This window comes from Bactrocera dorsalis, chromosome 1 (assembly GCF_023373825.1).
Source record: "Bactrocera dorsalis isolate Fly_Bdor chromosome 1, ASM2337382v1, whole genome shotgun sequence".
In the NCBI taxonomy this organism is placed as follows: Eukaryota; Metazoa; Arthropoda; class Insecta; order Diptera; family Tephritidae; genus Bactrocera; species Bactrocera dorsalis.
In genome coordinates, this window is record NC_064303.1 from 109905773 (window position 1) to 109929010 (window position 23238).

At 35.4% G+C, this 23238-nt stretch overlaps 1 protein-coding gene across 1 annotated transcript in view; it reads right to left on the reverse strand.

Moving 5' to 3' along the window:
• Positions 1-11882: 11882 nt before the first annotated feature.
• Positions 11883-23238, reverse strand: part of LOC105222733 (uncharacterized) — a 39460-nt gene continuing 28104 nt past the window's right edge. Inside the window, exon 2 of the mRNA XM_011200180.4 lies at positions 11883-14643. Within this exon, the coding sequence (XP_011198482.2) occupies positions 13460-14643 (1184 nt within the window). The 3' untranslated portion in view covers positions 11883-13459. The remainder of the gene's footprint in view (positions 14644-23238) is intronic.

Here is a 23238-nt window from a genome sequence, read left to right on the forward strand (position 1 = left end):
CGACGTTAGTAATACCCAGAAGGAAACGTCTCAGACCCTTTGAAGTATATACACATAAGTATATAAAAAATCAGTGCGACGAGCTGAGTCGATTTAGCCATGTCCTTATGTCTGTCTATATATACGCGAACCAGTCCCTCAATTTTGGGATATCGAAGCCAAAATGTCGCGGATGTCGCACAAATATAATATAGACAGAGCCGCATTAAGAAAAGCAGAGATGGTTGTAATGAGTTGTTGAAGAAAAAATCTACAAGACATTGCTGCAGACCACCGGATCTCTTGAGAACTCCGTGCCCGAGAGGAGTTGCCGCCGACCTCCCCACTCTCATTTTCGCTGCATAAAGGCGCTAAACAAACTTATCGATCAATCTCAAATCCTTGCATGAATTTCTCTTTGAAATAATGCCCCTAAATGTAGGCAATATTTCTTAGATTGTGTTTGTTAAGAAAAATATATCGAATGGAGACTCCAACCGGCACCACTAAAGAATAAAATAAATCATGAGAATAATCTAGTAACGGAAATTATTGAAATTTTTGCTAAGCTTTTCGTTTAGTATCTCGTACAGTGGGCTGGTTTGATAATTTAGCAGACAAATGTTTTTTTTTTTCTTTGAATTTGAGCCGAGGAAGTTTTTACCTGCTTTTAGGGGTTTAATGGTAGGATCTATATCTATTATGGCTATCTATATATATTTGCAATGGATATATTCACTAAAAATTGATCAAATAAATGAATTGCATGTAATACATCCCTACTCCCCGCTTCCCCTGCTTTGGGTGTGCATTATTTTGTTGTTGTTATTGTTTTTGTTGTATTTTTCGCATATAATTAGCTGATGTAATTAGTTGTATTCATTGCGTTGGATTTATTATTAATTAATTTGTTTATTTACTGTTCAATGGAAAATTGTTCAAGCGCAACTGTTGCGGCGGCTGTTTTGTTGTGCTTGTTCTTGTTGTTGTTGCTGTTGCTGTTGCTATTATCGTTGTCATTGCACTTGTGTGCCATTAAAAGTGCACAGTTATTACCATTTCATTTTCATTTTATTTTTTATTGATTGCTTTTGTTGCTGTTTTGATTGTTGTTGTTGTAATATTTTGCCGCTAGTAATTTTTAATTTCATGTCAAGCCATTCTATTTTGATTTCACGGCATAAATTCGCTTAATGACTGCAAGTCCCCATCCACTTGTGTATGTGTGTGTACGTGAGTGTGTCTGTTTGTTGGAATTATTGCTCGAGTGTAGATTGCATTTGTCCGTAAGCATGTTTGTATGTCAATAAATAATAAATGCAGCACGAGCAAAATACTTACGTACGCCCCGGGTATAATATGATATGTCCGTTTGTATAGCGGTTTGTGCCGGCGGCGTCGCAGTTCAGTGACCCGAGCGCCGCGTAACATTCTCTACCCTCTGTTGTCAGCGGCAACAGGTGTCTCCTCGGGTTCGACGGCGGTTAATGCTAGCGAAATATTTTTTTATAATTTTACATTTGTTGTTGTTGTTTGGTATTTGTTTATTTTGCGCTTAATTGCACTGATTTTACTTGGAATTGGGTGACGAGCGAACTTTATGGCGACTAGACAATTTGCGTTGCATACAAGCGCTTGCATATATTTATACAATGCATTTGGGTATATACTAGTATATATGTAAGTATGTGTGTGTGTTTGCAAATTTTATTGTTTTTGGTTCGTGTTGCCGTTTTAAGTTATTAAAAATATATTTTCGAAGCCGAAAGTCGGGAGCTTGGTTTGAAATGTCAGTGACTCTTTTATCAGAGGCATTTCTTTCAATAAAGCAAAGAACACATAGGCTTTGCGATGGGTTCATTTTCTTCGATTTGAAAACATCAGAAAATCGCTAGAACTGGAGTTTTTTGACAACTGCTCTCAGACCTTTGTTTTTTTATCTGACATTCATTTGGCATCTGTTTGACGTCACTTTGACATATCTATCTGACATCGTTCATCTGAGGTCAGTATGCCTCATATGATGTCGATTTGACACCTGCCATTTGACGTTAATTTGATAAAAGTTCAAGATCAAGTTCATGTGATTAGACATTTGCTACCTGCCATCTATCTGACGTCCGTTTGACATCCTTCGTGTGATATTTTTTTGACATTTGCCCTTTGACATCTGTTTGACGTCTCCAATCGACAGCTGAGCACTGACGTCTGTAACTGGCATTCATTTGACAACTGAGCACTGACATTTACTTGGCATCTAACGTTGGTTTGGCATATTCCATTTGACGTAAATTTGATACATCTATCTGCCATCAATTTAATATCTGCCATTTGACATCTTTCATCCGACGTTCCTTTCCCATCTAACATCCATTTGACATCTGCCACTGAGTTCCAGTTGATTTCTTTCAACTAACATTAGTTTGACAGTTCCTATCATTTCCTTTGACATGTTCCATATAACGTCACTTTGACTCATCAGTCTGACATCGGGCATCTGACGTTAGTTTGTCACATATGACTTCGATTTGACATCCGTCATTAGTTTGATACATGTTGTTGACATCTCCGATTTGACACCTGCCATTTGACGTTAATTTGACACATCTGTCATTTCATATCTTCCGACTAAAGCCCATTTAATCCTCCATGGTTAAACATTTGCCATTTAAAATCTGTTTTACAGTTTCTATCTGTCCATTTGACATTCTTCATCTGATATTTGTTTGACATTTGTCCTTGGAAATCCGTTTGACAACTGTTTGACAGCTTCTATCAGGTCTTAAAATCTTCCAATTGATCTCCATTTGACATCTTTCATCTTACGTCCATTTGATATCCTCAATCTGTCGTTCGTTGAACTTTGCCATTTGAAATCTTCTTGACAACTTGTATTTGACAGCCTTTTGACATTAAATTTTGTTTAGAAATTTGTCCTCTAAAATTGAGAGAAGTCTTGGCTTGATTTAATATCTTTCAGTGACAGATTTACTTATTTGGTAATTTAAAACGTATAGGGTTTGACTATAGAAACAACCAAGTCCAACTAAAAAAACAGTGCATACCTCGTTGAGTCGATTTGTGTCCGGATCACGATATACCTACATACCTTGGTCCCAACTGACAAGATTTTTGAAGGCATATTGGGTGTGTTCGGGTTATGTGGTGCTACTCCTTCTCTATGATATTTTCAGCTATTTTCATCGAAATGACCTTCACTTTGTTTATTGTATCTCGGTGTATTATTGGGCTAAACTACTTATGTCTGAGACCCCCACTTGGCTTCCCATAACAAGTGGTCTCCAAACTGGTACTTCATGAAGGCCATACGGATTATAACTACACCAGATAATAACCTCACCTCTCAGTTCTGTAATAACTTAATTTTCAATGGTGCCATACTTGAAAACAATTTCATGTGATCCCCACTTTCCCTTCCCCTAGAACCCCGCTTTCTTGCTAAAACAATGGCATTTCCTCATATTGCAATCGGACAAGAAAATTACATCAGTTCATTCATGCAAAACCAGTGCGCATTCTGTTGCAGCGCATTGTTTATCAATCAATTGCCAATTGTAGCAATACCAACAACAGCAACAGCAACAACCGCATTATGCAGTTAAAACAAAAGCCATAACTTATCAAGTGTCCGATCGAAAGCAAGCAGGTGTTCTCCAACCGATCGATCGAGATATTGACTTTGCTCTATTGCTATTGTTGTTGTTGTTGATTGTTGGAACATGTGTAAGCGTTTTGTTGCTGTGTTCTAGTTTCGCCCACTCGAGAGTGACGTAAAAAGTCGCGATCTGCCTCCGAATGGCAGCGGCTAATAATCGCAACGTATGTGGTAGAGAGGGGCGTGTGCGCGCCATATGGCAGCCGGTTGCAGCGACAACCTGGCACTGTGTTATACGGCTGAAATTAATTATTGACTTCTGAGCTGTGATACGAGTATGTGTACATTTAAATGCATGTAAATGCCTTGTAAGAATTCATTGGTTGATGAAATGTTGCCGTATTTATTACTTCGATTAATTTGGTATTCAAAATAGAGATGATTTTATATACATATTCATTATATATACTGTTGTGGCCTGAATTATAGAATCGAAGCCATAATAACGGTAAGCGATCATCCATGTAAGGAAAAAAGATATTTTATGAAGTTCGTTTTGTTGATTTTGGTTGATCAATTTGTATGGCAGCTATATGCTATAGTGTCCCGATCTGAACAATATCTCTGGAGATTGCATCATTGCCTTCAATAATAATCTATGCCAAATTTGGTGAAGATATCTCCTCAATTGAAAAAGTTTTTCATACAAGCACTTTATTCCAAACGTTCAGTTTATATGACAACTATATGCTATAGTGGTCCAAACTGAACCATTTGTTCAGAGATTTTATCGTTCGTTACCTTGGCCAATAATCCACGTCAAATTTCATGAAAATATCTTGTCAAATAAAAAAGTTTTTCATACAAGATCTTTATTTCATTCGTTCAGTTTGTATGACGGCTATATATTGTAGGGGTTCGATATCGCCGGTTCCGTTAAATAAGTAACTCTTGGGAAGAAAATAACGTGTGCAAAATTTCAGATCGATATCTCAAAAACTGAGCTACTAGTTCGCATTGTAATCTCCGTCGTAGAAAACGCGACTGGCAACAAGTATCTGAGCTTCGACAGGTGAGGCTGTTTCTGGAAGGGATCGGTGCCAAAAGTTTGAAGAACTCCCAAAACAAAGGCAGTTTGTGGGATCTTATACAGATCACTATATGGTGCTAATAACAGCAGAGGGCACGATAGAGACCGCGGGTCGCAGTGCATTCCACAAATTCCAATATCTCTATCTAAAAGGTGATCCACTTCTAGGTTCCTTACTTTTTTAATGAAAAAGCACAGATACTTCACAAATAATGAGCACCGCGCCTACGTCTCGGATGGTCCATCTGTTCAGTCCAATTTTCCGTGGCTCGTTCAAGCATTTCGACTGGATTTTAACTGGCGAATGACACGCGTGATGGTTTGCTCCAAGGCTTGAATCGAAGCGGGACGAAGCGTCCGCATAGACTCAAGACTTTACATATCCCCACAAAAAAAGTCTAACGGTGTGATATCACATGATCTTTGTGGCCAGTCGACCGGCCCAAAAACGTCAAATTATCTGCTCACCAAAGAGTTCTCTCATTATATGCATTGATTGTTGCTATGTGTGGAAAGTGGCGCCGTCTTGTTGAATATGTCAGCTCTTGAATCTCGTCAGGGTGCTCTTCGTTCCAATAAAATTTGGCTCGTAAGCATCGGATTTCTTGGAAAGCCCATAGAGCGAAGCGATATTGGTTGAGAAGGTTGAGAGCGGCTTCAGTTCTTGTATAAGCTGTATTTTGTACGCTATTAATTTAAGATCTCGACGTGAAATGCGCCAAAGCGTTCCATACGTCAACCCGAGTTGCGAATCGACTCTCCAAAATAGTACAGGTACAACTTATCTCAATCTCAAAAACAATATTTATCTATTAGATACTAATGTCAGTATAATTACATAATTGTAATTCTTTAAATACACTTAATTACAAATTAAAACAAAGTAAATTACTAAATTTATCTCCAACAATATTTACCATATAAAGTCTGCCGAGCTCTTGATTTCATAACACTGAACGTGAAGGCGTCTAGCGCCAGATAAGCCCACAGCACTTACAGCAACAGCATATGGAAGAGGTAATACTAGGCAACTAAGTTGCCACCTGTTTTACTACTACTCAACTTTTTTGTTGTTGTCATTTGTCTCATTGTTTCTCTAATGAAGACGCTAATTCAAAATGACTTCGAATAAGCAATTTACTAAGTCTCCATATGCATATGATTACGTAAACCGTTATATGGCAGCTGACACATTTCTCCACTTTTTTGTTTTGCTCATTAAAAGCTTAACAATAATTGTCAGTGCCTTTTAATTGCGTTTGCCTGTTCATAATGTTCGTAATTTCATTTGTAATAAGTAATCGGTTGTTGTAATGTATTCGGTGATAAATACCACCTTGCCGCATATATAACGTTCAATTTGCATAAATATTATATATTATTACTTATATTTTTCTATAATACTCGTGCCTCGGTATAAATTTTCCTACAATGATTTGCATTTTTCGCGCAAACCGATTTCAGTTGGTTGTGCGGCAATTTGTGCGGAATATTACATCAGTTTAACTGGTTATTGTTCGTCGTTCCTCGGCTGTCGGTGATAAAGAGAAATTTTACAGAACTTTCGTGCGACGCCATTTTATGACAGTGAATTGTGTCGTGTTTTTGTAAACAGAACTCTGAAACACGTGTTAGAGATAACGGGTTTTTGTGCTTTAATGTCTAGATTTATTTTTAAACAATATTTTTCTATATTCTACTTTCCATTTTATAATGTTGTTATTTTAGTAGGCGTAACCGTTTAGCTTTAGTGACTTCCAGATGTTGATGATCGAGTAGTTCTCCCTATAAATTCATATGATTCGAATCTCAGTAACAGCCGCAGATGTAAGTCTTTCATGAACAGTTCCAGCTCTAGGCGTAAAGCTTGATGAAACCCCGTTTGAGCGCCGTTTGCTTGGTTTTTGTACGCTGAGACATAACCTAACATTCTTATTTACATCTAGAATTTCTATAACCGATAGTTTAAGCCTAAAACCAGAGTGAAGTAGCTTGCTGTTTCGAACTAAGCACTAGAGACAAGTCAGTCCGTTGTGATAGCTTCAACTTCCTCTTCGAGCGTACATATCATATCGTTCGTTCGCCCTACCATAGGACGGAAATGATGAGAGGTCTCTGTTCAGGAAAAGCCTTCAAGTGTAAACTGTTCGCTTAGAGTTCCTATGGTAGGATGCACGAACGATATGAGTATCAAATCTAACTTTTATTTCAAGTTATTTTTGTTTTGTTTCGATGATTTTTCGTAGATTAACTTAGGTGTTAATAAATTTATCATTGAGACTATAAAGGATAACAACGAGATGTCCTTCCGTTTCTTTCGGTACCCCAGATCGATTCGTCGATCGTTTTTTTGTATGCAGCCTTGGATTAAGGAGCTCACAAGTTGAACAGTCTCTGTTTTGGAAATCTAACCTATTTTTTCTGAAATATCTATTGTGAGCGAAACTGATGTCTCCCAATTATGGTTGCAGTTCTCTGTAAACGATCTTTCTTTAGGTAAATTATCCATTGATACATGTATCTTCTGGCAAAAATAATTTCATGATCATCTTGGAAACTGGTGGAATTATAGGTTTTCTCTTATCTATAATTTATAATTTCGAAATTAGTTAGTCTTAGTCCATTTCCGGAATGTTGTAACGGATGTTAATTTCTTCACCGTCGGATCTAAAATACCGTTCTTGTTATTCCTTTCTTAAGCAATTACAAAGCATATTGTTTCTTGAATAGAAAATAATGGAGCTCTCAAAGAGCCTCTTACTACTTACCGTTCCGAAGATCGCCAAAATTACATTTTTTATCCATATAAAATCCGGGTCAACTCTGCTTTTGTAGAACCGACTCTTGAAATTGTGTCTCTCTGAGTATATCCCCTTCTTTTCATTCTGCCCTTTTTCACGATATTTGATTGATTGTTCGTCTGCTTCTGGGTCGTAAGCATAGATCCAAGACTCATCGCCAGTTATAATAATTTTCATGACATTTTCATGAAGTAGTTGGAAAACATTATTTCCAAGAAGTTAACGCAAGCTGATTTTCGAAAAAATTTAGTGATTTGGAATCGATCGTGCTTTCACTTTTCTTGCGTCCAAATGATCTTTCTTTCTTTCAAAATGGTTTTCACTGATCCTTCCTCTATTCCAACGATGCCAGTAAAATCTCTGACCATAAATTGCCATTTCTCAAGCATCATTTCCTCTATTTTATTGACGTGTTGATCATCAGTTGATGTTGTTGGCCGTCCTGGGCGTTGTTCGTTGTCAACGCGTTCTCGACCCTTTTTGAATAATTTGTACCAACAAAAAACAATTATCACCGAAGGCTTTTCCGACATTCTGAACGTTTCGATATCATAAATATGATTCCGCACACAAATTTGAATGGAACTTCTTTGTTGAATAATTTCACAAAACGTAAAAATTGTCGATGTCACTGACAGTCATACCAACCTAGAAAAAAAAATATTTCGACGAAAGGGTTTTCGCGCGAGATTTAAAATAAAAAATCTTACCATTTTTTGCTCACAGTTATATATATTTATATTATATATGTATGTATATATACCTACCATATCTAATAAATATAAAACCTACGTATGTACATATGCACCTGTGGAAGTACACGTGCCAGCTATATTGGCCATATGGTGAGCCACCTGTTGCCATCGCTTATCAACTTATCGCTTTAATCACGGCAAATACTTAGAGCTGTTAATGATACATAACATTTTTAACAAAGGAAAAGATAAGCGTACTTTTTCGTTGCGATAAAATATATGAATATATAATATACTTATATTATAATAAACGAAATATAATACCTTTAATATCATACAACTTTATATTTGTCTAAATAAGTGATAGGTCAGTGTGAATTTTAGTTTTAAATAATTTATTTTCTTAAAGTTCTTCTAAGGAGATTTTAGTGGTGTCGATCTTTACTTGAATTGAACATATCTCACAACGCGGATATTCTGATAATCATTGAATGTTGTCAATTTGACTTAAACCAATATTGAAGCAGTTACTCTGAGCTTATTATTTCCGAGTTATTTCATCAAACGATTCGTAAATGAGCGATTACGATAAATATGTTAGCTGACGAATGTCTTTTGATTTAACAGGTCAGTTGAAAAGTCTCCGGCTTGACACAAAAATGATTTTACTATGATAGACCGAGGACTTTTCAATTGACCTGTTTAGATCCAGCAGTCTTAGAAACGCATCTCTTTCAATTATATCTACTGGAAGCTAAACTATCGTTAGTCCTAAAGCTTAAAAGTTAGTAGATCAGCCATCTGACGCCTATTCTAGCCATTAACGTTCTATCGACGGTCTCTGTGTTGTAACTAACGTAGTCTATTATCTACTGAAAGCTAAACTATCAAGAGACATATATCTCAAATGCTGGATTCTCTCATCTGACATCTATTTCAGCTCTGAACATCCTATTGACGACCTCTTTCCTCTCTAATTTGTTAATTTGTTTCTGAATTTACACCAAAAATCACTTAAAAAGTACACAGTTATGGTCCAGAGTGTCCTTAGTAGATTCACGATCCACATTTGGATCGAGCAAATTTTATTTTTTGCATAATAATATTAATTTATGAGTATTATTGCCATTTTTATAAAAAAAATATTTGATAGTATTCTATGACAAGATTTATCGTCAATTAGCAAAGCACAGGGTTGCATTCAAAGCTCAAAAATTCAATGATTTATCAAATCAAGTCCAAAGAGATATTTATATATAAAAGTCTTCTTCTTTATTGGCGTAGAAACCAAAAAGTACTCTTACATAATTTAAAATTTCGCAGTATGTGAGTGTATCACATGGGTTGTCATATTACTAGATCCCATAGTTCACCAGCACTCAGCCTGCGGCGTACAACTGTACCCCATAATCGAAATTTCGTTATCGAAGAAAGTATTTTCGTGTACTTATCTAGGCGTTGACGAGATATCAGCCTTCGGCGGGTTTACCTATGTAAATACAAAAGGCAGTAACTCGAAAAAAATATTTCGCTTATGTGCAGATGTATATAGTATAGTATATTAGCTTATGTGGAAGTACATATATAGGATTGTCGGTGCAGATGTTCCTGCATATCTTTGACACCTGTAGCACTTGTACTGCGTTTAACGGTTAAATATACGGGACTGGGTTATCAGCATTTGATAAATTGCAAGCTCATTTTCCGTCACACCACACAAACGACAAAATCCGATAAGATTAAATGTCGGTAATTAATATTCTATGTACCTTCGTGTTGTTTTTGTGTGGGAAATGTGAATAATTCCCTTAGTCATTGCTGAGACAACATGTGTAGATATTGCGGTCATTTGCACCGGATAAACAAATAGATTTTGGACTGTATTTGAAATAACACTCACGTTAGCAAAAATTATCTAAGAATACCTCTTTCATTTAGCTTATCAGCTTTTCGTTTCCTCTAGAACACCTTTTCACCTACGCAAATAAGAGCGTTTTTGTTTAAAATTCGAAACTTTTGATCATGTTTTCTACTTGAAAGCTTATGGCGGTAACAGTAAAATAGCCGAAGGTAGCTTTCAGCACTTAAGATCCGTTAATACTATTTTGCTTTAGTACACTAATCTAGTTTAACCTAACCTAATTTATAATTTATTAAATGTTTTTCAAAATTTAGTCGCAAAGTCTTCGTATACGTGGCTTGAACGCTTGTAAACTGTTGGAGAAGCTACCAAATATATAGGTTAGCTCAATACGAGTACTATTAGTACTGATTTCCGCGACAGTTGGGTCGCTGGTTCGCCTTGTTGATTCAAGATGCAGGGGTTATTTTATCTTGTCTTCTTCCAGCCAACTTCGACAATTGCCTTTAATGAGGCTTTTAGACTCAGCCTTCAGTAATGAAAAACACGAACCTTATTGAAGTGAGGAAACTCACAACTGATTAATTTGATTGATTTCAAAACTTATGGTACCAAAGGACTTACCTGTAATATGCGGTAAAGATGGATTTGAACCCTTATGTATAGACAAAATGTTTGAAACTCGTCATAATTAGCTAAGGCGATTGGTTTTGATTCCAGCTGGTTCACCTGGTTAGCTGAAGGCATGAGATTCAAAATGCAGGGATTCCTTGTATCTTGTCTTTCCAACCAACTTCGACAATTGCCATTTAATAAGACTTTTAGACCCATCCTTCAGTAAGAAAAAACGAACCTTACTGAAGGGAAGTAGCTTACTGGATCTCTTTCATTTCACTGCGAGCCAGAAAGAGCTTGCGATCTTACAGCATAATACCGGGCTTTTTCATAGGGACGCTACAAAAATTAGACCGATAGGAATAGCAAATTTACTACCGAAACTTGAAGTCAGTGGCCTGAACTTTAAGAGCGCTACGTCCCATTTATATCGTCCTGTCAGATCAACAACTGAGCGTCTAGTGGAAAAGTTTGAATCCACGAGCACAGTATAAAATATAATTCAATTTTAAATTTTATTTGATTGCTTCACTTTCCTGTATATAAATCAAGAAGCAAGTTAATGTAGCCAGATTAAATTTTGCATGAATAGTGCCTTTCAGGTGTGGCACTTTATGACCGAAAATTTTCTATATCGAAACAAAACTGTCTGAGCGCCTAAGTACCGAATATATGGACCACAGTGTCTATAGTTGGCTTTTTAACGAAGATATCGGTCAATGCATACCTCACGCATTGTAATTTGGAGTGATTCCTTTTCTGATACTAGTATATCTGTGTGGGTTGAATCGGGTCAATACTTCCCTTAACCCCCACATACCTAATAAAAAGATTTTCGAAAATCCGGCTGATTTTATATTGCATAAATCGGCCAATATGTTAGTGAAAAGGTTGCATATCTTTATGCTTAGAATGAATAAAATCGTATGAAAAATTGCGCTAGACCTCACATAACTAACCAACGTAAGGGTTACCCTGGCTTTAATCCTTGCAAGTAGGAAAAGTAAGGAAGTGTAGTTACTCCCAAACTTAACCCTTTCTTACTTGTTCATTATGTAATGCTGTTTCGAAGCTCTACCTGCATGAGATTATATTTTCATCTCATATTACTTACTTATTTATACTTATTCTTCTTTATTGGCGTATTACACCGTAATAGCCGAGTGATATACTTACCGTTACTAAAAACCATTTCTTCCATCACAAAAAGAATAAGACACGAGCATTTTAGATTTTTCAATATTTGTAGACACCATAAAGTGTAGCCTTGAACTTTATTTTCATTGTTTTTGTTTTGTTGTTGTGTTCTTTTTTCAACTATCTTTTTTAGTTTGCAAAATTTTTTTGAAGTTCTTGTAATTGCTGTTTGTTGTTTTTGTTTTGCTCTCTTCTCTCAACACATTTTATGGCACTTCAACTTAGAGACTAAAAACAATGAGATTACAGTTAAATATTAAATATATTAATTATTAGAGTAAAATTACTTTGCAGCTTATTTTCACAAAAAAGTAGCAATAGGATTTTTTTCTTCATAAATTTAACATTACATACATAAAAGTTATATAATATATATAGCTTGATTTAGGGTTGCTAGAGCGACATAAATATCTTTAAAACTATTTATAGATATATGTATATATGTAGTAGTGAACATACGTGTAGTGTGGTTGCATGCAACAATTACATTAATTTGTACAAGAGCGAAAGAGCCATGGTTGTTATATAATAAATAGAGAGTAGAGTTGAAATTTTATAAATATGTAGGAGCTTTTGAAAATTTTATTGAGAAAATGTTTTGAAAATCGTTTTTTTTTTGTATTATTATTTTTATAATATAGTTATTGTCATTCGAGTGTGTTGTAGCAATGAATAACTGCCATTTGTTGTAGTAAAAAATTTTAAAATTATTACTTATTTTTTTTTGAAATATTTACCGTTAATTTACAATTATTGTCTTGGCGGTAATTGAGCGATTTTAGTTTTGTTTTCCTAAGCAGCAAGCGAAATGCTTTTGCAACGGTACTTTATTTATTAAAAAATGTTGCAGATTTTAATCAAATTACTAGTCTTTTTTTACATAAAATTAAATTTAAGAATTTAAAATTTTTTTATTATTTTTTAATTTTTTTTTTAACTTTTTTTATTATTTGTTTTCTGCTCTAAGACTCAAAACCGTTATGTCGCTTGAAATATTTTGCGCTTTTCGCTTACTTTAGTTTACCGCTACATTTTTGTACTGTTTTTGTTTTCTTTTCTTTACTTTTAGCATGTTCATACTCTTCGACAAACCACTCCCCCTCTCCCTCTCTCTCTCCTACATCACACTGCTCTGCTCTCTCTGGCATACAAATAAATTTACGAAAAATTGTCTTACATTTTTAACCCCTTTTTTTATACAACTACTCATTGCCGAAAGCGTCATCACATCATACAATCATACTTATCAAAATAATTATTACTTAGTTAATATCAAATCGATTGAGCTTTCATGCGCGCTTTCATCGCCTGCATGTCATACTAGTATTAACTGATCGTTTTTTGTAAGCCATATCAACGCTTTTAAAGCTTTATTACACTTGCTCACACAGTTGAGCTTTCACTTCGCACGCGCAAAAGCTTCGTACGCTTTTAAGCGCCAGTGCTTAAAAGCTTCAGTCACAATAATTTTTTTTTATTTTAATTTATTGTTTTACTTAATTGCTCAGTAGGAAAATTAGCAAGTCTAAAATTAAAGTCTTATGTGCTAAACGCACTGTTGAAACCTGCTTGCTAACTAGCTTTCACTTTATCGCCGCTTAGCGCTTATTCGTCCTTCTTCTTTCTAATCTTGCCCTCAGTCTGTATGGTTTCGGTGACCGCATCGAAGCAATCGGCCAACGATGGCTCAGAACCATCAGCGCTGTAATCCTCACCAGCCATGCGGCTCAGCGTCAAAATGTAGGAACAAGCGATGCGCAGCACCGAAAGCTTGGACAATTTCTGCGCATTCGAATAGGAGGGCACAGCGCGTCGCAGCGTCTCATATGCCGCGGAAATGGTATGCACGCGCGTACGTTCGCGCGCATTCGCCTCGATACGTCTCTCGCGCGTCATATTCTTATAGTTACGTTGTTGCGGACGCGCGCTGCCGCTACCAATACTGCCGCCGCTACCGCTGGGCGTCTCATCCGCTGCGCTGCCGGGTTTATTGTATTGCAACGCGCTGCCATTAGCGCTTGCATGTTGTTGTAGCGCGTGTTCGTCCCGCGCAGCGTGCAAGTGTTGCGCGCTCGTCGTTAACGCTAGCGGTACGGACTCGTTGTTGACATGGAACTTTAGTTGACTATTTGCGGTTGCCTGTTGCTTCTTCGGCACATAAACGGACGGCGCTGCCTCATCGCTGGCAGGCGCGCACTTTGCGGTCGCGTGCGCATACGCATGCGCTTGCTCGCACTCAACCTTAACACTACTTGCGGTGGTCGGTTTCTTTGCAACTAGCGCTAGTGGCTCCAGCTGCTCTTCGACGGTGGTGGCGGGTATGCGATGTAGTGTCGTGACGCCCGGATGTCGCACGAACACTTGCGCTGGATTTGGCATCAATTCATGAGGTAACACTTGACTAGGATCCCAGATGCCGTGCGGTGGTGGCGGTGTCGCAAGCGCTGGCGGTGTCAACACCACTGCGGAATCTGTCGTCGAGGTATAACGTATGCGTTTCTTCAATGGCGCTGTGGCGAGTGCAGGAGCATGCGCGCCCGCCGCAATAGACGTCGCGCTTGCGTCCACCACCTTAGAGGGTTCCGAACTTTTGCGTTTATTGCGCACCAGCGCAATTGGTGTGACTTTGACTTCAACGGAATCCTCGGAGGGCTCTGTTGTCGCATCGGTGGGGCTGGTGGGACTGCTGCTGCTTTCAAGACGCGCATGCTCCATACGATCGAGATCGTCGCCACCCTCAGAACTGCCGGAGCAGAAGCCAGCATCGCGATCGTTGGAATTGGGTGAACCTGTTGCGGAGCAAAAGAAGTAGAAAAGTAAAAAATTAGTTAAGTCAAAGCTTTGTTGTCTGAAATTTAAATACTAGTAATAAATTACTAAACGTTAATAAAGTGCGCTCTCACATTGGCTTCGTCAACAATTTGCATAACTTAATTATTTCGTTGTTGATCAGCAGACAACAAAAGCCAAAACTCAAAAGCAAGAAATAGTGAAACTGCCTTCAGTCAAATACGAGAAATAAACAATGAAAATAATTCCGTCTCAAACAAGTTTGCGCCGCCTACGCGTCTGCGCACACATCACTATCAAAGCAAGGCATGCCATGCGCCGTTAATCTGCGTTGTTTATTTTTCGTATGACAACAATACAAGTTAATCGGTGCGCAGCTGGCGGCACCCAAAATTAAAAAACACAAAACGCTTTACAATTAAAAATCCCAAGCAATAAATTTAATCGTTTTAAAGCTAGCCGAACGCGTTCGCGCTGACTCGTCGTTGCCGTGCGCGTTAACGTCTGCGCTTTCAGGGCTTGGCCGTGACTCAAAGCTACAACTCTTTAACTCCCGCTTAACGACGTGCCAGCAGCATGCTAGCGATTCGTCTATTAAACGGGCGCTATGAGCCATTAACAGTTTGGCTGCTTGGTAGCGCTGTGCCGGCGCAGTGTCGGCGGCAAACGAAGAATTAATGCGTTATTTAACGTGCTGTTAAGCGTTCGAGCTTAGCAGGTGATGGCTCATTTACAATTCACACCAAGCGGGCGGTGGTACGGCTTGTGCGGTAATTTATTGTCATTTTTTTTTATTATAATAGTAATATTTTATTATAAAATATAATTATATAACAAAAGTAATTACAACTGAAACCTGTTTGTGCAAGAAATCTGTTGAGGCAACGAGATTTAATTATTATTATTTTAATTAAGTCATGATGTCGATTTTCTATATTTATTTCAGCTGAGCCAGCAGGAAATTGTGGGTCGTCATTTCCGTCACTCTCACTTTAGCGATGCGCCAATGATGCTCAAAATAATTTCTGTTATGGCGAGGTATACTTAAACGAAATCAAAATCTTGACCGTAAAAGACACATTTCCGTTGAAAGTTGGCTAGAAATTGATATTGTTTGAAACTATTTGAGTATTGACACGGCCTTGAAGTACAATAATTAAATATGAAAAATATAAATTCACCATTAAATTCGTAACTTTGGCTTAGTTACAACTTTGATAGATATGATTTAGCACGAAAAATCCAAAAAATTATTTAAAAATATCAATAAATGCTAGTATTTTAACGATATTTTTTCATTATACGCAATTATATTAATGTAATATTCAACAAGTTATGCATCTTGCAGCTGCTGGTTGCAAAATAATTATAAACTAGCAAAAACCGTTTCATAACCGATTCCAAAATTTTAGTGAAATCAATGAAAAAACGCAATACCGAATTCTAGTTGCATTGTAATTACATTTTTTATATATTTTTTATATTGTTTTATTTTTTTTATCACAACAACGTTTTTTTTAAGTGAAATTTTAATTTTGCAGCTGCTAGAGGAAATAATATTCCAAAACCATAAAAACCGGTTCATAACCGATTCAACCGGTTCGCTCAATTTTAGCGTTTAGGAAGTCAAAACACATCAAATTAATTTTTTATGTGCAAATTTCGAAATAAAAAACATCATTTCAAAATTTTCCATGCGCTAAACGTTTTCAAAACTATAATCGGTCATGTAAACCGGATTCTACCAAAAATAAAAAACAAATTTTTGGCTTGCAGCCTTTTCTCAACTCTCCTTAAAAGCCAGCCGACGTCGTAACTCAGTATACAATTGTATTTAACATGTGCTGGTATATTTGTAAATTCATGTGTATACTGTCATTGCAATGTGACAGCGCTCAGTTTTCAAGTTCACTACTTGGAAGCCAACAACCTCTACAACAAAAAAACAGTATAAATTCGTGGAAGCCCACAAATGAAAGTGCTCGAAGGCAGGTTTGCAAGGTGCAAAAAAATTCTCAAAAAACATTTTCAAAAATGTTCTCAACCACTTGGCTTAAAACTTGCTTAACTCCGCACGGCATTTACATACACATATATGTAGATACATATATTTTATGTAGTCTCCACAAGCGGCTCATTCGCAATTAAGGATAATGTGTTTGGCATGCAAATTTTTTGCAGCTCAAAAATATTTTACTCACTTTAGAAATACAACAATAAAAAAATACCAAACTGAAAGCTTATTAATGAAACTGATAGGGTCGCGGTGATGGGTTTATACATATTTTGGCATTATATGCATATGCAATGTTGCAGGAACAGGTGTAACTTGTTGAGTTTTGTGAGCGCCATTTAGCTGCCAGCTGTACCCCTTGATGTTCAATCGAGGGGCGTTGCTCGCACTTTTTGTGCTGCGCTTGTCTACTCATTATTTGTTGCTAATTGTAGTATTTATGCATAAGTAAAATTAATTATTTTGAAGCAATTAACTTGTTAAAAGTATATATTTATTGCAAATATTTAACATTTTAATTTAAATTGAGTTTTAGGTTGTTTTATTTATTTTTTAAGCAACAAATGCTTACAAATCTGTAAAGTTGCGTACTATTTTAACATATTTCGCTCTATTTATGCGTTTTGTGCGCAAAAAATTAAAAACCGTTTCATAACCGATTCAACCGGTTCGAACCGTTTCACGGGATTGGTTGTGCTTAGGCATGTAAAAGCATATCTCACTCGAAAATGTTTATATTTATGAAAATTTTGGTTTAAAATTTATGGTTTTCATTTCAAAAGTTGAATTTGCTTATTTTAACATTTAATTTTTTAGCAAATACATACGTGCGAAACGAAACGAAACTGCCCAAAATCCCAAACCGCAAAATTTCAGAACCAGCCTCGCACAGTGCACGCAATGACCCACCTCCAGCACTGTGTCAGTATGCTGAACCGCTAATCAGCACACACACACACACTAACACATGCTTCAGAATTAAACATTTAAAAAGTTGAATATTTATTAGCGAATCAATAAAAACGCAAATGCGCTGACGCATGCGTTACAATTTATGCAAAACCTGCCTGTATTGGTAATACAACAACAGCAAAAACCATACAAGCATGGCAAATCGCAACGTAAATTGAGGCAATGACCAAGAGGCCGCGACACAGCGATCGACAGTAGTCGCCGACAGCCGAGTGCCGACCATACTTGAAAGCGCATGCGTGTGTGGCTTTGTATGTTTGCATGTGCGCTCATATTAATATTTGTAAGCACATGTGTATGCATATTATGGTAAAGCTGTCGTTTTTCCACCAATAACTCCGCTGCAACACTCTCAACGCTGCCTGCTTCAGCAAGTGGCACGTTGTTGTATTAATTACAGTTTTAATCTAGAACATTTACTGTGCCATATTTACTCTGTTTACTGCTATAATTTCCAATAATTTGCTGCAGATTGCATCAATCAATCAATCAATAAATGTGTATATGTATATGAAATACCCCTTGGCAGACTCAGGCGACGCTGGGCGTGTTCTGGTTTGAGCCCATCCAACCTTCGACTCGCAGCGCTTTGGTGTTGCGGTGCTGCCTGACGCCTAGTACCGTGCTTCACTTAATTGTTATCGTTTTAAATAATATTATTAATATACAACTGTTTTAATTTGAAGCGCGGCACTCGCCGACTGACTCACTTGCGGGACTTTTTGTTTGTTTATGTTTTTATTGTAAAGCTGTTTTGCTGAACGCTGTAAGCATGTATGGGTTAAAATGTAATAAAACCAGCGAAAACAGTTGCGTTTATTGCGCGTTTGTACATACATATGTGTATTTCAGATTTATTTTTATTAGTTTGACCCACAACCCCAAATTAAAATAAAATCCCAATAAATTGTTTGTTTCGCAAGCAAGTGTATATAAAAAGAAACAAAAATATTCCACGATTTTTTTTTATTAGTAAGAAAGTCTTTTGAATGTTTCCAATGTTTCCAGAATTGTAATTATTATATCTCTCGACCGTCTTTAATTAAATAAAATTTGATATACATATGTATGTAATGAATTTAGTAAACTTAAAATTTTAGCTGAATTAATAAAGATTTTAAAGCTAATATGTGAAAAATTACTACAAATACTCATTTTTTGGTAATTGTTTTCAAAAATAAGCAAATTTGTAAAATAACCGTTTCAACCGGTTCGAACCGGTTTAAAATTTATGTGTAGAAAAACATGTAAAAGGCATTATCTGGTAGTTTTTAAGTGTTAATAATAATTTTTTATTGTTTTAGTTGGCCAAGAGTATATTTTAATGCTACTGATTATGAAAATTTCAAATATTTTATAATGCTAATGAATTTTTAATTTTTACATCACAACAGCTGCCCAAATTGTGCAGTAACCGTTTCAACCGGTTCGAACCGGTTCAAAATTTTTTTAAAGCAAAACATGTAAAATGCATTATCTTACAGTTTTACATTTTGTATAAATAATTTATATTTTAAGATTTTGCCAATTCAAATTATCATGAAATTTAAAAATATTTTTATTTACTATATATTATTTTTATGTATTTATTTATAAAAACACAAAACGCGCAATATATTCTGCTAGTAATAAGCATTTAGTTAACGCTAAGAGCTTTTACTTAACAACAGCGCACTTATGTATAGTAGAAATAGTAAAAATATGACGACATTTGCGTATAGAATTTCAGCATTCACAAAAAGTGATAATAATTACTCGGAGAAAATCTATTTCTACTTTTTTTCAAACATTTTACGAGCACTTAAAATCATCAAAAGATTTTAGTGATTTTTTTTCCTTCAATACTAAGCACTTTCACACTTACTCCACACACCCAAATGGCGCGTTTAGCGTACTCACAGCATCCGTCGCGCATTCACTACAATTCATTCATTCATAATAGTGAAGGCCAACACAACGCCACCCGACTGATAAGCGAAATTCTAAATAATTAGCTATTATATTCATTTGTTTACTCATAATTGCAACACATGTCCCATGAAATGGAATATAAAATAGAAATAAAAATTAAACAAAATAAATAAAGTACCAAAATACGTGAAATATTACTCGGTTTTATCAGTCACGTCAGGAACGTGCGTCCGCGTCCATTTCACTAATCTGGAATTGCCGCCACCATGCGCTACCATCTGACGGGCAAAATACTTCGTGCATGAGTGCGAATGCCACTCTCGCTGATAACCTATTGGCGAAGTCAATGCGCAAGGGAAAATCACTAAGAATCGCCGCTGTTGTGACTAAAAGTCTCACGATGAAAAGTAAAAATAACAGCAAGATGATGCTACAGATTTTTCTAAAAACGAAGATTATCGCTACACGCCGCACATAAGTGTGTATACATATGTATGTAGTATAATGGCATTGTGCGGGAGGAAGCGCAAATATTTTAATTTTTTACGTTTTTGTGAACTAAATTAGAAATTGTTCTAAATATTTTTTTTCTTTTACTTTCAGTTTGATTGAAATTATTCAACATCTTCGTAAATTTTTTCGGTAAGTGATTTATTTTATTTATTACTTTTTTTAAATTTTTCAAATATTTTATTAAAAATATAAAGACAACTTCCTTTACTCGAAAATCCGTAATCCAAAAAACAAAAAACTTCGAGTTATGGTAGGAAATTTGCATGAAATTTGATTTCTATTGCCAATTCAAGATTTCGAGTTATGGAGAACTTCGAGTTATAGAACTTCGAGTTATAGAACTTCGAGTTATAGAACTTCGAGCTATAGAAGTTCGAATTCGAAGTTCAACTTTATTTCAAAGTTTTCATATTTTAAGCTAATAATTTTTAAGCCCATTTCATGCTATTTGAAGAATGAATAATTTGTATCTCTTGCTAACAGTTCCATTTGACATTTTTGTTAGAGAATCATTTGGGAATATTGCCTTACTAGATCTCTCTCACTCTTTCTCTCTGTCCAACTCTCTTTTCCTCCTTCATGTTTAAGCCCTTCTTAGGCTCTCTCCTTATCTTTCTTACTTTTTCCATCCAAAAAATATATAAAAGAAAAATTACAGCTGACAAATGACAGCTGACAAAAGACAATTTAGAAACAAATTTTTTCTTATGCTGACTGCTCAATTTTACATTTTTGAGAGAAAATTTATTACTGAACTTGCTCTAGGATATCTTTCTTTCCATACTCTCTTTTTATTTTGTTATCATTCATTTCACCCATTCTCTAAAAATTTACTTGTTGACAATTTTCAGCTGACATTTTGAGATTTTCTTGATAGAATTGGTTGTGAAATTTACTCTCTACAGCTCTTTAGCTTTCTCTCTCTCTCTCTCCCTCTCTCTCTCGCTTTCACTCTTTCTTTAGCTTTTCCTCATTTTTGTTATAGAATAAGTTTATCTCTTTAAGGATAAATAAATACTTATAAATGTCATAGTGCCACTTTTCAGTTGTCACTTCAGCTGTCATCTGTTACTTTCACTTGACAGCTTTAGTTCTTTAGCTGTAAACTTCAATTTAATTTTAAGGCAACAAAAATTGAAATCAATAGAGGTCAAAGCATTGTTTATGTAAAAATATTTTTTGATATTTTTTTAAATTTTTTTGTTTTAATTAATTTTTTCTTTTAACTTTTATTTTAATTAAATTTTTTTTGTAATTGTTATTATAATAAAATTTTTATTTTAATTAGTTTTTTTTAATTTTTATTTTAAATTTAATTTTATTTTTATTTTAAATACAATTTTTTTTTTATTTTTATTTAAATTTTTTTTTTTAATTTTTACTTCCAATTTTTTTATTTTTTTATTTAGAAATTATAATTTTAAAACTGTCATCGAAGTCATTTGTAGGCTTCAAACATTTTTCAACTGCAAAAAAAAAATATTTTTTAAGCCAAAACGGACTTCGCTTCATATTTGATTTGTATAACACAAAAAAATAAAAATATAAAAAAGTAGGGGCTTCCAGTGCGTACAAAAAGTGGTCGTACCCCAAACATTTGTTTTGTCTTAAGTTTAAGCTGGCGCATTAAGCGGCTAACAGCAGTCTACGAGAAATAATAAAGGAAATATATTTGATATTTTGTCAATATGTACATGTATCTGTGTGTATGTTTGCCGTAAATTAAAAGCGAGTGTGAAAAGGTCACTTTTCAGTTATTCTTCAATTGCCTTGGGTTGCAACAGGTAAATGCCGCCGCACATGTGTTTCTAAGGCAAAGGTGTTCACTTGTTATACACCGATTGTTTGTTGTCGTGCCACATATGGTTGCACACACACACACACACACATTTACGCGTCTTTGGGCACATCTGTAAGCAAGCCGCGTTGCATATGTGAAATTTCCAAGCGAGGAATACAGTTTTCCCCCCTATTAGTTTAAGGTCGTCGGATTTTCCTGCCAGCGCGCTTGCTTTGTTGCTGCTTGCTTGTGTTTGTGTGAAGATTTCTGTTGCATGAACGGGGGAAATTCCTTTGAAATTGTGCTGCAGTCCGCATGGACTTTTACTTTAATCGCAGATCTTGCTATCTTTTGCTTTTCTGGTATTGTTTTTGGGTAAGAAGGCACAGACACACTTATATGTTGGCTTACATACACATACGTGCTTATATATAGAGAGTGTGAGTTATTCAATTGTGTCTGCTTGGGGGTTGCTCATTTCTTTTATTATGCATTTACGCGTATAATTTTGATTCCATTGAAAAAATGAAAAAAAAAAATAAAAATCTTGCAACGCGACGCATATTGTGTAATTATTAGTTTTTTTGTGTTACTTTTTCATTTATGTGATTTTTTTCTTTACTTTTTTCATAATTTTTTATTTTTTCTCTATATTTTGTACATACATATGTACACATGTATGTGTGTGTATATAATTATATATTTTTTTGGTTGCTGTGACACCAGCAGTTACTTTAACATTATTTATTTGCCGCTGAGGTGTTCTCTGGAAATCAGTGTATTATTTTCTCTCCTCGCTCCCTTCAAATCTGATATTTTCACTGTATTGGGTTTGTTTCTTTTTTATTATTTTTTCTTTCTTTATTTTTTTTTTTTTTTTTTTGATATTCTTTCATATTTTTTTTTTTTGATATATTTTGTTCCTTTTTTGATATTTTATGTCGCTTCTGTGACGTGACTTTATCCTTTACAGGTGTCTTCACGCTTTATTTCAGATTTCCCTTAAACGCTGCTAAAATGAAGACAATGCATTTGGCGGCGCTGCTGCCCCTAAAATCCGCTGAATTTCTTCCTTAAGCCACTTACTTGTGAAAATATTTTCTTTTTTTGGAGAAATAAAATTTTCGGAAATTTATTACACTTGTTTTTATGCCGTTGGTAGCGTGATTGTGTCGTCGTGATAAGCTGATACATTTTTTATGCCTTTGATTTCCAACAAAAAAAACTCGAAATGCAGGACAGTGGGCTTTGAATATGATTTTGTGACTTTTTAATATTTAATTTAAATTTTTTTTTTTGATTGTATTATTATTATTTAATATTTTAAATATTTTTTTTAATTTTTAAAATTTTTTTAAATTTAAAATTTTAAAATTAAAAAATATTAAAAAAAAAATTTACAAA